Source organism: Ostrinia nubilalis, chromosome 11 (genome assembly GCF_963855985.1).
Source record: "Ostrinia nubilalis chromosome 11, ilOstNubi1.1, whole genome shotgun sequence".
Lineage (NCBI taxonomy): Eukaryota > Metazoa > Arthropoda > Insecta > Lepidoptera > Crambidae > Ostrinia > Ostrinia nubilalis.
Window position 1 is genome coordinate 5,391,536 of NC_087098.1, and position 14,775 is coordinate 5,406,310.

The 14,775-nt window shown below is 37.2% G+C and overlaps 1 protein-coding gene across 1 annotated transcript in view; it reads right to left on the reverse strand.

The window, feature by feature from the left end:
• The window catches only part of LOC135075973 (protein PRRC2A-like), a 200,160-nt gene that overhangs the window by 124,543 nt on the left and 60,842 nt on the right, over nt 1–14,775 (reverse strand). The window contains exons 4-5 of the mRNA XM_063970419.1: nt 4,937–5,158; nt 381–465 (exon numbers count right to left, since the gene is read on the reverse strand). Coding sequence (XP_063826489.1) covers nt 381–465; nt 4,937–5,158 — 307 coding nt within the window. The remainder of the gene's footprint in view (nt 1–380; nt 466–4,936; nt 5,159–14,775) is intronic.

Sequence of the window (14,775 nt, forward strand, 5' to 3'; positions counted from 1 at the left end):
GAACGTAGATTTTAATTTAAAAGTAAATATTTAACTTTCAGAACGAGATGTGTTTTGCTTTACAGTCAAGAACATATTTCGTGCGATTATGTAAGAAGAACAAACGATTTCCACGAACGGCTTTGTTGGGTTTCCAACTATTTTAGAACCTATTTCCATTGTAATTGTGTACTAGGAATATGAAACATGTAAGCAAGGTCAGCTACTTATTAAGCTACAATTTCATAAATATGACACCATTTTCTTACGCAGTTCTAAGGAAGAATCGTTATGAAAAGAATAAATCTACTAGGTAGCTTCATGATTAACAAACACCATCATATCCTAAGCGCTTCAGCCGTTCACAGTAGCAAAGCAATAAATATATCAGTATTTATTACCTCCGTCTCCGAGCAGCCTCATCTGCACGAGGGCCGGGTCCTCGCTGTGCTCCTCCAGCACCGTGTCATCCGTCACTGTCAGCTCCTGGAGCAAATCACTTTGTTACACGATGTCTAACCGACTCTACCCGTCTCTCTCAAACACAACCATATATCTACGCCCTTAAGAGTGACAGCAGAGGCGAAAATATGGAAATCGAGGTGCGGGATACACCCGTTTGTTACTCGACACAGCAATAACAATCCTGGGGTGTAATTAGATTATGTTGATGTTTGAAATGAGGTACGCGTCACATTAAGTGGAACGGTTGCTCTGCAATAGTAGCTCTTAGTACAAAAGCTCTTATTTCGCATGGATGAAGGACAGTGTCAAGGTCAAAATTTTAAGATTATTTGCATAGCATCACAGACAATTATTTAACAACAGTATAGTATACAGTCAGCCTTGACGTCATACCTATTCCAAAAATAAATGGTACCTGAGTAGACTAACATCAATTTGATAGCCTATAATAAAAGGATATTTTATACTTACTTGATTGGTGGTGATATGGTGAAGTTATGTATGTAGGTTAGGCACATTTATGTAATTACTAGGTTAGGTAAATATTTATATCCACTGACTATTTTGTGTCAAAGCTATAATTCATGGCCCTTTTCATTATTCACGAAGCAAACCAAAACATAAGGTAACAGTCAATTATTCTGGATCATATTTATTATTTAGGGTTACCGAAAACATGTTATTACCCCGTAAATAATATTCTTTGCCCAAATTCATTTCCTAACAATCTATTCTTGAACAAACATACACACGCTGGCAGGTGTTTCATATTCGTAAATAAACAGGATTCCATGAATTCCCATCCAAAGTTTCCCACGGCCGGCTTTCAGCATCAAGCTGTACCTGTTTTATATTACTTTCGGAAAGAAAACAGGATACATGCTTCTATTTTCCATACGCATCAACATTTTTCTTATAATGATTTATACGCAATAAACACGGGGTGCTGAAAATTGCTGTCTGAATCATACTTTGCGAGTTTGTTTTCTCGACATTCCTTTGAAACTAAAGACAATATTGTTGTTTAGAGTAATAACTTTAATAAGATAGCAGATTAGATTTTCAAAAGCAACTTCATTATAGTTTATAAGGAAAAACTAAATGAAAACACAGAAACTTGGGCATCCTTCTAGACTAACGGAAAATTCCGTTTAATGTAGTTTTACACATTTATTCTTGGTTCTACCTCAATATCATGTTATAACGCTGATTACTTATTAAAATATTCCAATTATGTTATAGGTACGTAATTTAATAGCATGTTCACTTATATCCTTAATCTCTTCTTGATTAGAACCAGTTAATGATGTTGTTCTGAAATTAATTCAGTAATAATTGATTGACTTAGACTACAATTTAACAATTGATTAAATCGGCACTCCGCATCAATTAAACAAAATTTTAACTCAACCCCAATTACAAAGATTGCTCACATCAGTTCTGCTGCAACAATTTTAAAAATTGGGATCCATAAAAAATAAGTGTAAACAATTTGTTCCTACTGATGAAAAAAGGCCTGTTAAAAGAGGCGCATCAACAGAAATAACAAATCACTCTTTGGTGTTCACTCGATAAACATGTCTTCGTGCCAAAAAGACCGAGTTGGGAACAAAGTTGCGAGAAACAAAGCGGGAACTCTAAGAAAGTTGCGGGAACGAGGGGGACACAGGGAGGTTACTCAAAACTTTGACGTCTCGGACGCCAGTAATAGGAACGAAGTTTTGCAGTCGCTAATTCTCAGTATAAATTTGTTTAACGTCTCAACTTTTTAACTGTAATTACTTAGCAAACTTCCAGATAGATTGAAGCGTACTGCTTACCTAACTCCGATAAAGTGAGGAGCTTTTCGGCCGATAGAAATTACTGTTATTGTTTGTCTAAGATTAGTCTGCAAATAAAACACGACAATATACTGTTCCATTTATAAGTAAATGATAAAGGCAGGTACTTAATCGAAAGAAATACCAAAAATTGAATGAAATATTCCCCTGAGTTAAACTTAATCTTAAAACATTAATCTTAAAACTCCAACCCCACTCTCTTTCAAAAATGCAAGTTCTGACTGCTGTTGGCATTTGAGTTTGCCAAGTTCAGAAGAGCGTGAATGGAATAACTTTGCATAAAAATACCGACAGTCAAAACAGATCCTTTCAAAGGATCCTATCACGGTTCCTTTATTGTGATACATACTAGAACATAACAACTCGTCGTCAAAGGAGATGAAAGAAAAACAATAAACTGTTTCAATAACGCAAAACAACAAAGTTTGTTTAGAGAAGTTAGTAAAGGGTGGAGGAGGGTGGCCGTCGCCCGGGCAACTCCCGCCAGACATTACCGGGGCTACGAGTTTGCCGATATTAATATTATTAGCAACTTGATGTAGGGAATTCGTGGTAATCAATTACATATTGGAAAGAACCGGCGAAAGTTGGAAGCAATGTGAATATACAACAAACAGGTGCTCCGATATCTAATTTTATTATATCTACGGTAATAGGAAAAAGTAATAAATATTAATAGCTACCGACGAAGTTTATCTGCAATTTTCGTATAGATATTAATCTAATTATTAAGATACTGTATCTTAATAAAGGATCGTTTGCAATTAAACGCTAAAGGTACGAGCCCGGTCCGGTCCCTTAATACATAAATCGAATGAGCCATTCCCCTTTTTAGGGGGCAATTAATAAAATCGAAGACAGGTGGAAAGTTCAGCATTCCGTTTTGTCATTTAAGGCGAGCGACAGGCTGTTCCACACTTAACAAGTTTCCATGTTGGCTCGGGCGCGACCGGGCGCTCCGGCGGATTGCTCGCACATGCCCTTATAAATCCCCTTCGTTACCGCGTCGGATGCCATTGCGTTCAATACACCAAACAGGTTTACAGAACTTCCCGCTTCGGAATGATATGGCAATACCTTTACTGTTATTTGTGCACGCCTCGCCTCAGCTCACCTGCTATAGCTTTAAGTTTAAACAAGACTTGATATCGTCGACGGAAACTAATATGGACCATAAATAAACTCGATGATATGATAGTTAATAACGGGCCGTCATAAAACGTTAATGTTATTCACCGGGGCAAAAACGTTTCCTCGCCGAGAAGATTGAAGTTGCGAGGTTCATTTCGTAAGCCCCGAGCATTACATGCGAGTGGGCGTACAAGAATGATGAATTTACGGAAACCTTAACTCGGACGAGCTAACTGATAGGGCTCACTCGATGTGAAATATTAAATTGCGCATCAAGAGCTGACCGACACCAAATGGTTTTTATTAACACTTTTAACACGTATCTGTGACACTTTAGGACCGGATCGATAACTGCCCGTTGCGGCACATCGTAAGTGGACAGATTGATAAAATTCATGAAGCTGGTTCGTGCCATATTTTACCGATAATGATTACGAACGTTCGTCATAAATTATAGTTTCCACACAGTTATTTAAAACTCTATAAAATTTTGCAATGTTTTACTGATTCACAAATTATGGCCAGATGGATTAATAAATCTTCCATACTACTGATTTATTACAATAAAGCTCTAGATGTGTACATTGAACTGAAAATAGATGTCGGGGTTTTATAGGCAATCAGTGAAATCCGAATATATGAGGACCATTCCCGTTCTTCTCGTGAATGACGTAAGAAGAGACTAGGGGAGAAATAAGCGAAAATCAGGCCTCCCCAACCCATCTAATGAGCGTGGGGGAGTGTAGGCCAAATTATCTGCCCCTGGAAAATTTAGTGACGGTTATCCTCCGGCAGTGGAAACTAAATGACTGATAGTTACCCCAGTATGCTCGTTGACCCCGACAATGACGGCGGTGTACCACTGGGTGGCTCCAGCAACGCGGTAGACCTGCGCTCGACAGCCGCCCAGCACGGAAGGCGTTGTGGTCAGGATTCGCTGGCCATCCTGCATGGTGCTTATTGACTGGTGGAGGCGTATTGACCCTGATACTCACCCCAGTGTGCTCGTTGACTCCGACAATGACGGCGGTGTACCACTGGGTGGCGCCAGCAACGCGGTAGACCTGCGCTCGACAGCCGCCCAGCACGGAAGGCGTTGTGGTCAGGATCCGCTGGCCATCCTACAGTGCTCTATTGACTGGTAGAGGCGTCATGGCCCTGATACTCACCCCAGTGTGCTCGTTGACTCCGACAATGACGGCGGTGTACCACTGGGTGGCTCCAGCAACGCGGTAGACCTGCGCTCGACAGCCGCCCAGCACGGAAGGCGTTGTGGTCAGGATTCGCTGGCCATCTTGCATGGAGCTCAATTTACTGGTGGAGGCGTCATGGCCCTGATACTCACCCCAGTGTGCTCGTTGACTCCGACAATGTAGGCGGTGTACCACTGGGTGGCGCCAGCAACACGGTAGACCTGCGCTCGGCAACCGCCCAGCACGGAAGGCGATGTGGTCAAGATTCTCTGGCCATCCTGCATGGTGCTTATTGACTGGTGGAGGCGTCATGGCCCTGATACTCACCCCAGTGTGCTCGTTGACTCCAACAATGACGGCGGTGTACCACTGGGTGGCTCCAGCAACACGGTAGACCTGTGCTCGACAGCCGCCCAGCACGGAAGGCGTTGTGGTCAGGATTCGCTGGCCATCTTGCGTGGTTCGCCACTCCGCTGCCTCACTGGCTACGGCGGAGATCGTGGTCGCGTCCACACCAGCCTCGGAACCCGCCAGTCTTGCATCCCAGTCCTGAATAGTAAACAAAAAGGATATTAAGTAAATGTGACTTTAAATGGAAAAGCCCCGACAAGGCATTTTACAGGAAATAAATTTACTGAAATCACTAGACAGTAGACACGTATTTCTTTTTATTATTTTCCTAATCTTTTTCCTTTTGGGTGTAGAAGAACTAAGCTAAATTAGATTACTTAAGTGAAAAACAAAAAAATATGAGATAGCCTAGTTAGCTAGCACAAACAAATCAGAGATCTCATTTTCAGTAACCTTAAAACGGGGTGGACGACGTTATTTTATCCTGAAAAAAGTAGGCACTAAGCAATGAAGTTATTGTAAGCGAGTATACATAAATAAATCTATTATGTATTCCTAAAAGAATTCGTAATCAGCATACAATCCTTATAAAATGGAGGACAAAACCTCGTTTCCTCATTAAATGATGATTTTCTTACACGTGTTTACTCTTAATTTATTTTCATCCAGAAATGTGCCCCATTTTTAAAAGAAACGCGTCTACATCCAGAATTCAAGTGAAACCTTAGATGAAAGAAACTAAGCCTGAACGTTAATAGCTTTAGCTCATATATTATACTACTAGCTTTCCGCCCGCGGCTTCGCCCGCGTGGAATTTTGTCTGTCACAGAAAAACTTTATCGCGCGCGTCCCTGTTTCAAAAACCGGGATAAAAACTATCCTATGTTCTTTCCCGGGACTCAAACTATCTCTATGCCAAATTTCATCAAAATCGGTTTCGAGGTTTAAGCGGGAAAGCGTAACAGACAGACAGACAGACAGAGTTACTTTCGCATTTATAATATTAGTTGAGATGTTAATAGGTTTCAGATGAATAAATTACTGAAACTAACAGAAATATTCCATCGGGTTCAGATCACCCGATACCAATTTGACCTATCAATTCGTAATAAGATAAGAAAATCCTATGAATAAAATTATTAGGCCAAGCGTAATGTTGCTGTTTGAGACGAGATTAGATAAGACATACTCATCTTGGTCGCTTTGTTTACTATACAGAAGCATACCTAACCTAATACGGCATTGATTTATTTACGCTCGTTGCCCTACGATTTATGTAAATGCGCTGCGACAGTAGTAACATAATTCAATCAAGTGGGTACTATCCATAAATAGCGCAATTAAATCGCTCGATCGCCAGTTTTACGACCTCGTATCCTATGTAAACACTATCGCCCACATTATGAAACACCTCCACAAATCAACATTAGTGCTAGGCGCGTATATCGTGTTATGTGTAGCAACTAGCAATAAGTCAGCGTATGCAGATGTGGTGCGGTGGGTGCCTGCTCAGGCCCAGTGCACACGTATGCACTAGTATTTATGTCAATGTTACAGGCCGCACACAGGGCCGCGCACCCACACCTGAGCCGAGTGCATACGAGCCGGCGACAGACGTATCCGGTGCGTTGAACCCGCCACCTCCCACCGTCCCCCTCGCGGTCTCACTCTATGTACGAACTATATCCGCCTGTTTGCTAACTAATGCTATTGGACGATTCAGGGTCACCAGCACTGTTTGAACAAATGGTAACACGGAGAATAACGTTTTAACGAGAAATCACATTGACAATACAATCCGAACAAGCCACTGCGGATTCTGTTGTTATTTTGTTTGTCTGCAAATATTTTACTTGAGATAAACGTTTGGTAGAGCAACTAAATAAAACAAGTTGATTTTTTTCTTTTATTTGACTTGCTATTGATCTTTCTGCCTATACATAATTTAATGTTTCCAACCCATGCCTACTTTAGTTTATTGCCTAACATTTATATAACTTCCACAAAGGGCTTGTTACAGCGAAATGCTTTCTATGTGTTCACTCAATATAACGGTACACAACAGGAACTAATAATATAAAGCCAAGAATGGCTCAATAAGATTATTCTGGGTGATAATTAAGACAAAGCACTCTCATGACTTTAAAATTATTCACTCCGACTTTCCGCTAAGAGGAGTAACGTAATCAAGCTGGTTGTATCTATTAAAGTATTATTCTTAATTATTTGTTGTACCACACCACATATTCATTTGTAATGGAATCACTAAGCTTTTAGAGCTCACATACACGCCTGAGTGAAGTGCTACACACTCGACATCACATTTTACATTCTCTACCAAGCCCAGTCGTGTCTAATGTCTTTCTAGCTAGTGTACAGAGCTCGGGGGTGCTCTAGTACGTTCAAATACTGCTGTATTTTTTAGACTTAGCTTTGTAGAACACGAACAAAGGAAACAGGGACAAACAATTCAGGTTTTCAGAACTTGGCTCGAATAGCTGACGGTAATTGTTCTAAACAAGTGATCGCATTCACAAAGAGTTAAGAGCCATTTTACATTTTCGTGCGAATTTCTAAGATTTTGGAAGCATGAATTACTATCTTAAGCAACACCCAGAGATCATTTAATAACTGCGAAAGATAGGTCAATCCTTGTTGTTGACCATTAATGAAACGGATTTACTAAAACTATTTTGCTTAATTCACAGTGCCCCATCTCCCACAACCATTTTACGAAAAAATTGCCGCAGACTCATTTTCAAAGTCCTGTATCTATTATTTATGCTCATATAATAAGCTTAAAAATATATAGTAATCATCGGACATATATTCTTGTAGTCCATTAATGAAATAGATTCTTGAATTTCATTACCATTATTGAGTAAAATCTAAAAATAATTTGGCAAATTTGAAGATTAACGTCACATTTTGATCGTGGTTTTTGGTTTAAAAACACAGCATAAACTGCAATAAAAGTATCCCAAAATAAAGAATATTCATTGTAGAATTAATTTCTACAGTTATTGTTTAAATATTAGTAACCACTTTGTCAAAATATTGATGTGAATATCAGTATAAATTACAATGCGCAAGCCGACATCGATTAGTATGGCGCGAGCGCCCGTCAAGGCAGGACCTGTGTCATTTTTCCCGCCGTGACGTTTACGTGCGTTCGTGTCGTAAAGCGGTGATTTGTACGGCGACCAAATACATTTGATACTATGCCGAGAGGCTGTTTCGAGTCGGCCGGCCGAGCAGAAATTGAAATGATGAATTTTAATTTCTTTGACGGATCTGGGTGTAACTATGTATAATATGTAGGTACCATGTATTTAATTTAATAAATAAATTATAAAAAAGTATATCCATTATGATAGCACCCTTAACACAAGCATATTGGTTGCCTACTTTTGGACTAGATGGCGCTGTGAAATTGTCCAAAGATTTGTTTATTTATTTATCCGCTTTGAGTTTTGTTTCGTGAAGAAGAAAAAGAAGCGTTTTGTTTTGTTGTTAAATCTATACTAATAAAAGAGGAAAGATTTAATTGTTAGTTTGTTTGTTTGGAGGCAATAGGCTCCGAAAAAAATTTCTTTCACGATTTAGAATCCTAATTTTTTTCTATGTAGGCTATAAAATATTTTCAAAAACTTTAGTCCAAAATCTTTGATAAAATTCGACGTTTAATAAATAAATTAGATAACATGTTAATACTTTTTTTTTAGTACGATTTTAGTACTTGTTTTTCAGAAATTCTACGATTTAACTAAACTTCTAAAGTGTTTATATTTTATGCATAATTTATTAACTTCTAAAATATACATAATATCCTATTGATAGATGACGTGCTTCGTATTTTATTAAAATTATTACCTGACTAGGTTAAAAAGGTGTGGAATGTTATTTTGGAGATAACTTGGTTCCATAGAAATATAGAGAGATGCTAAGTAATGCGCTGAGTTCGAAACTCAGTGTCGTATTAGAAATTCACACACACAAAGAAATCAAATTATGTGCTCATTATCCATTGCGGTATCAGTATTCAACGTTCGAATAATCTTTAGTACTATGCAAGCAATATAAACTGTTTACATAATGACGTCGCTACTGTCATCATTGCTTTCACAAGCAATATGTTCCAATTTGTCCCTTGTCACATTTCCCTTTAGTTTCTGTGATCTGTGCTTGTTTCTAAGTTGATATCAATGAAATATTCCTTAGTACTTTTGATTTAAATTATTTTTTTTTATTTTGACACGTGTTTGAAAAATCAAGGTCAGATTACAATAAAATAACAAGTGAAAACGTAACATTGCATTGCAACTCGCAATTTCGCAATATTGATGAGGAGATTCCATTGGAAAGTCTGTATTCATTCCTAGGATTCCCCTAACACCATCAAATTCAAGAGAATTCAAGAGAGTGCAGTTTCCCATCTCATGCTTAGGGACCACGGTTTAAAATAGTGTGGTTGCATAGAGCCTGCAACGGGCAACCGCGTGCGCAGCTGCTCATACTAATTTTCGATACAAAAGCAAGTGTTGGCGCCCTCACGAGTTTTAGCGGAGTTCCATATGGTAGCGGGAGTAGACTTAATGGAAATCTATGCTTCTCCGACGACCAGTTGTATGTGGAATACTCCAGAGTATGCGCACACAATAGCCTGGTGATTTTAGCACCTGAAGGAAAAACAAAAAAACATTGTTTACAAAGAAATCTGCGGCAGGTGTAGTGTTTTAATTTTGTTTTAGAAAGATCTCATAATTTTGTAAGTATTCAAATATTTAAACATAATGATGTGTAGATTTTATATCAAAAAATATTATTATAATCATTTAACAAAATTAATTTTCTTAGAATATTTTAATTCTATTAGAACCATTTTCCACTTCATCGCAGAAGAAGTCGCGGGCAAAAAGCTAGTATGAAGTATGTAGTATTGCCCGCGGCTTCACCCGCTTGAAATTTAGTTTGTCACAGATCGTCATAAATTATAGCCTATACATTGTTATTCTGGTCGACGCCAGGGATGGATGAGCGTCGCTGTCGCTGGCGACAGGGTCTTCTGGTTCAGGGTTCATGGCGTAGGTCTCAGGCAAAATGAAATCCACTCGTAGAAATTAGTAAACTCAGTGTATTAACGAAAATAATTACACACAGCACTAGAGTCGTATCGGAACTGAGTGAACCAAAGGTCTTGCGATAGGAACGTCCGACCCGAGTGATAGTTGAACACAGACTGCCTAGTACTGCTGTACTGTACTGTAAAGTTTCATCAAAATCTGTTCAGTAGTTTTTGCGTGAAAGTGTAACAAACATCCAGACATCCACACAAACTTTCGTATTTATAATATTAGTAAGACTAGTAAAAAGTAAGATAGTAAGATGAATTATTTTAGTTATTTGTTTACTTATAATAATATTTATTTATTTATTTCTTAGCTCTGTCTGATAATGGATCTGGAGGAGATGCAATGGCCACCTCCGTAACAAAACAATAGAACCATATGGAGTTTGGGCTTGTGTGATTCGCCTTGACGAATATTTCGTATCCAGGGTCCGATGATGGAGCTGTAAGGGGGCAGATTTTTTTTTTCACTATGTGACTGTCTTTATTTTGTACCTACTTAATATATTTTACATATTATACCTATTCGTGTTTCATTATTCGTATCCAGGGTCCGATGATGGAGCTGTAAGGGGGCAGATTTATTTTTCACTATGTGACTGTCTTTATTTTGTACTTAATATATATTTTACATATTATACTTTTTCGTGTTTCATTAGGAATCGAAATATAAAAGACTTAATAAACTCTATTAAAAAGGATGATGGGCATATTGGGCGTTAAACCAACAGAAACAAAAAGTATACTAAATTAAAGCTTAATACTAGTACTTCATTTCATAATATGACAACAATCCTGAAATACGCGGGGATACGGAGATAGAGGTCGTTGAATATGCAAAGTTTCCATAGTATTTCACATCACATTAAGGTAATAAAAATAGTATTAGGTCAATTAGATTGCTTTTATCGATTATATTGTGAGTATTGTATCATATCTTAATATCGATTCTATCGATTTAGTAAGTATGTATACCGAATAAATCATAATCGATTATTCGATTGCAATAATCGATTATATTGCTGAAAATAAGGAATTGAATTAACAATCAAATGATAATAATGATGGTAACCAATAAAATCGATTAATCGAATTGTTAATCGATAAATCGTTATTTGGAAATATCGATTAATAATCGATCCATGATCGATTATGCGACAACACTACAACTTAACGGGTAGAAATCCCATTGAAACATGACTGTGTTCATGTCATTTCTCTAAATGGTACCTAGGTATGGTCCTACGCTTATAATGTAGAACATGGTTTAAATATACCATTTGTTGGCCCCACTCCTGAACTGTTGGACATAATAATGGATAAATAACTTAATGTATTTAAAATGTAAGTAGATAAGTATATTAATTAATAATATTTTTTGTTTGCGCAATAAAGCACCTATTATTATTACACATTATGTCAATTTCCAAGCAAACCCGGGAGTTTTTGGTAGTTATTTATATGAAAATATATTTCTGATATTAAGTCCTAACAAATAATAGTAGTTACATTTCTGTTGGTTTTACGCCCAGATTCCATAGAAAAGTGCCCATCATCCTTTAAATTAATTAATCAAGTTTGAATACCTCATTCTACCTACCTTAAAATTAATAACTTAAATCAAGTCTTAATACGGTCACGGCTCAAGATTTTTTTGTCCATTTCAGCGTTCTTTTTACTCTTTTGACGTTGCGTTGACAGCTTTTACCTAAATTCGCGCGGAATATTTTTGTGAAATGGCTCTTAAGTGTGGAGTAAAGCATGTGACTCAAACAATTTCTAGTAGGTACACTAAATTGCACTAAGTATGACGAATAACAAACAAAATCCTTCCAACCTGACAGCGATCAATTTAGTAAGGGACATTACCTGGCTTTTTGTCACCAAAAAAAATATCTTTGAAAGGTGAAACTGAATACCGCTATTTTAAGGGGACAGGTGGTCACAATGAGCCGGAAAAGTAAACAAACACACAAAAAACGGTATCATCCTTTATATGCAAAAGCTATAAACGGAAGCTTAGTTTTAATTACAATTCCACATCTTGCTTCTAATGTAGCGTTTGTAAAACGTTACAAGTTAATTCGTTTCCAAGATTAGCGCGGCGCATCACTGTTATTATGAGTGGCATTTGTTACCGGTCACGCTCCGGCGCGTCTCTACCTCAACCCAGTGAGTCAGCCATTACGCAACTCCAACTGTTTGTTTGTAGGTATTCGTATACTCTATTTGGTGAGATTACGAGTGATTAATAAGAGGCCGTGGCTCGCACTCCAGCGGGCGGCTTACCGGATTATAGCGGGACTGTTTAGACGCCATTGGAGCTATTATTCAACTTGCTGTCATTGTTTTGCTTTGGCTCTCTCTAATAAAATCAACCGTGTGTCGTCTATTCGCTTTGTATGTCATTTGCATAGATTAGTAGGTGAACAATGAACATGTTTGGGCGGACTTTTAATTAGTGTTTTTAAGACAAATTAGCTTCGGCTCTATTTTGGTAGGATAATAGTTTAGTTATTTTATTACCTAAAGTCTAACCAAAATGTTATTCGATGAAGAAACAATGTTTGGCTTTACATAATAATACCGCTCGTTGGAAACTACATTTGTCTCGCAAATTATTTACTTGAAAACAGTTTTGTTAGTCGTGGTTCCATGCGAAATATTAATACATATTAACTTATTTACATATCATCTGTATTCCTTTGTTTCATTTCGACAAACTAGTGGAGGTATTATTCAATTTCATGGTATGATTTCGAATAATTTCAACTTCCACAAAGGACCACGCCCATTAAAATACGTTGTACTTATTTGGGTTCTCTTGGAGTTGACAGCTGGTTAGTTAAAATTAATGAAAATCCGAAATTGTTGGAAACTACTTATCGGTCTTCAACCTGAGGAATAGTTATGATTTATTATTATTAGTTTGCGACTCTACATTCTACACGATCGTTTAACAAAAAAATAAGTTTTGTTTTTAACTTTTTAAGTAATTTGTCTAAAAGTATGTATGTACCTACATAAAGTTAAATTGACAAACAGAAGTGGTTTGTCTCATGGTATAGATAATACTGCTATTTATAAGCAATATCCGTGGCATGATGTAATAACGTTTTTCCATATGTAGTAAATATTTCAAGGTCATACAATTATCATAATACATCTCAACAGTAAAGATAACAAATAACATCCTAATCAGGAAATTGTATTGTATTTATGTCACGAATTTTAAGTGTTTTTTAACAAAGTCACAATTGATACATAGTTGCGTAATCTACATTACAAGTAACTAATGCGTGTAATTTATACCTAACTATTGAGAGAAGGAGCAAAACTCAAACTACTTAGCTTTCCAATTTACCAAGTTACAGCTAAAACTTGTTACTGAAAGTCTGAAGTTTAGCTCTACTAGGCATTTGTTTATTGCTTTCCACGAAACCAAAAGAAAGCTTTGATATGTAACATATTTACAGCATAATAGTCTATAAGTACATCGCATACGATTCCATGAATTCAAGCTAGGTCTTATATTCGTACACAATGGGACCAGAGGACTCTCTCATTAATTTTTAGAATTTTATTGTATTTTTTATTCTATTTCAAGTAATAATGGAAACGTTGAAGTAATATTTGACATTTCTGCTAAAAAGAAGAAAAATACATTTCTGCTGAACGCAGTAAAAATGTGTTTGGTATTCGTTATCTAGAAAACTGACTATAAAATACAAGTAGTAGAATACGAGCATAATTATATATTAATTCTTCCCGTCTTATCTAACATCACTTAGGATGTTCCTATCAGTGGTAAACTAATTCACTAGCCACGTAAGTGCAAAGTTTTGACAAGTTAGTAAGTAAACTCGCAAGATCCTTCCTGATTCTGAATTAATCACACAGAGAATTTCAAAGGAGATTATGTTGGCCACAATCCCAGCTAAGTACAACGTAATTAACATGCATATACAATTATATATACATACATATGTGAATATACACATTCACCTTCTCTATGCTATTTACTGGTTGAATTGCTTTTATCAAATTCAATAGACGAATTCTTAGTATTTATAAACCTACTTATTTATGAGGCCTCAGTATGTAATACCTCTACTCGAATTTACAGAAAAACATATCAAAGCAAGTTCCTTTGACGACGTGTGTTTATTCCAGAAACGTTCTTGAGAAAACATTTCCACTGGAAATCCTAAGGTTTCTGGAAAGTTACATTCCTTGAATCGTAGACTTTTGTCATATTAATAACATAATAAGTTCATTGCTTTAAAACTATCAAGGCTAGAGTTAGAGCATTAACACTAACTGTTCCAGCTGATGCAACTGCAGGCCATTAGGGCCGGAGAGACCAGGAAGCCATTAGGGCGGCACACATTTGCGGCTCCCGCGCGCGGCTCTCATTCAATTTCCTGCTGCACTCTGCTATACTGATACCTGATAACACTATCGAGTAGATACGGAACGTTTGTCTTGTCTAAATAAATACAATCGGTTGTATCTTATCGATTCGATCGATGTTCTGTGGAAATTGTTTCTGATAAGAGATGACCGGAGCACGATCGGGCTAATTCCTGAATTATCGTGCAATAAGTTTATAAGTAATAGATGTCAGATACGATATTAGTAGCAAATGGCGTCTCATTGTACTTATAGAAGTTCCATGACCTTCATT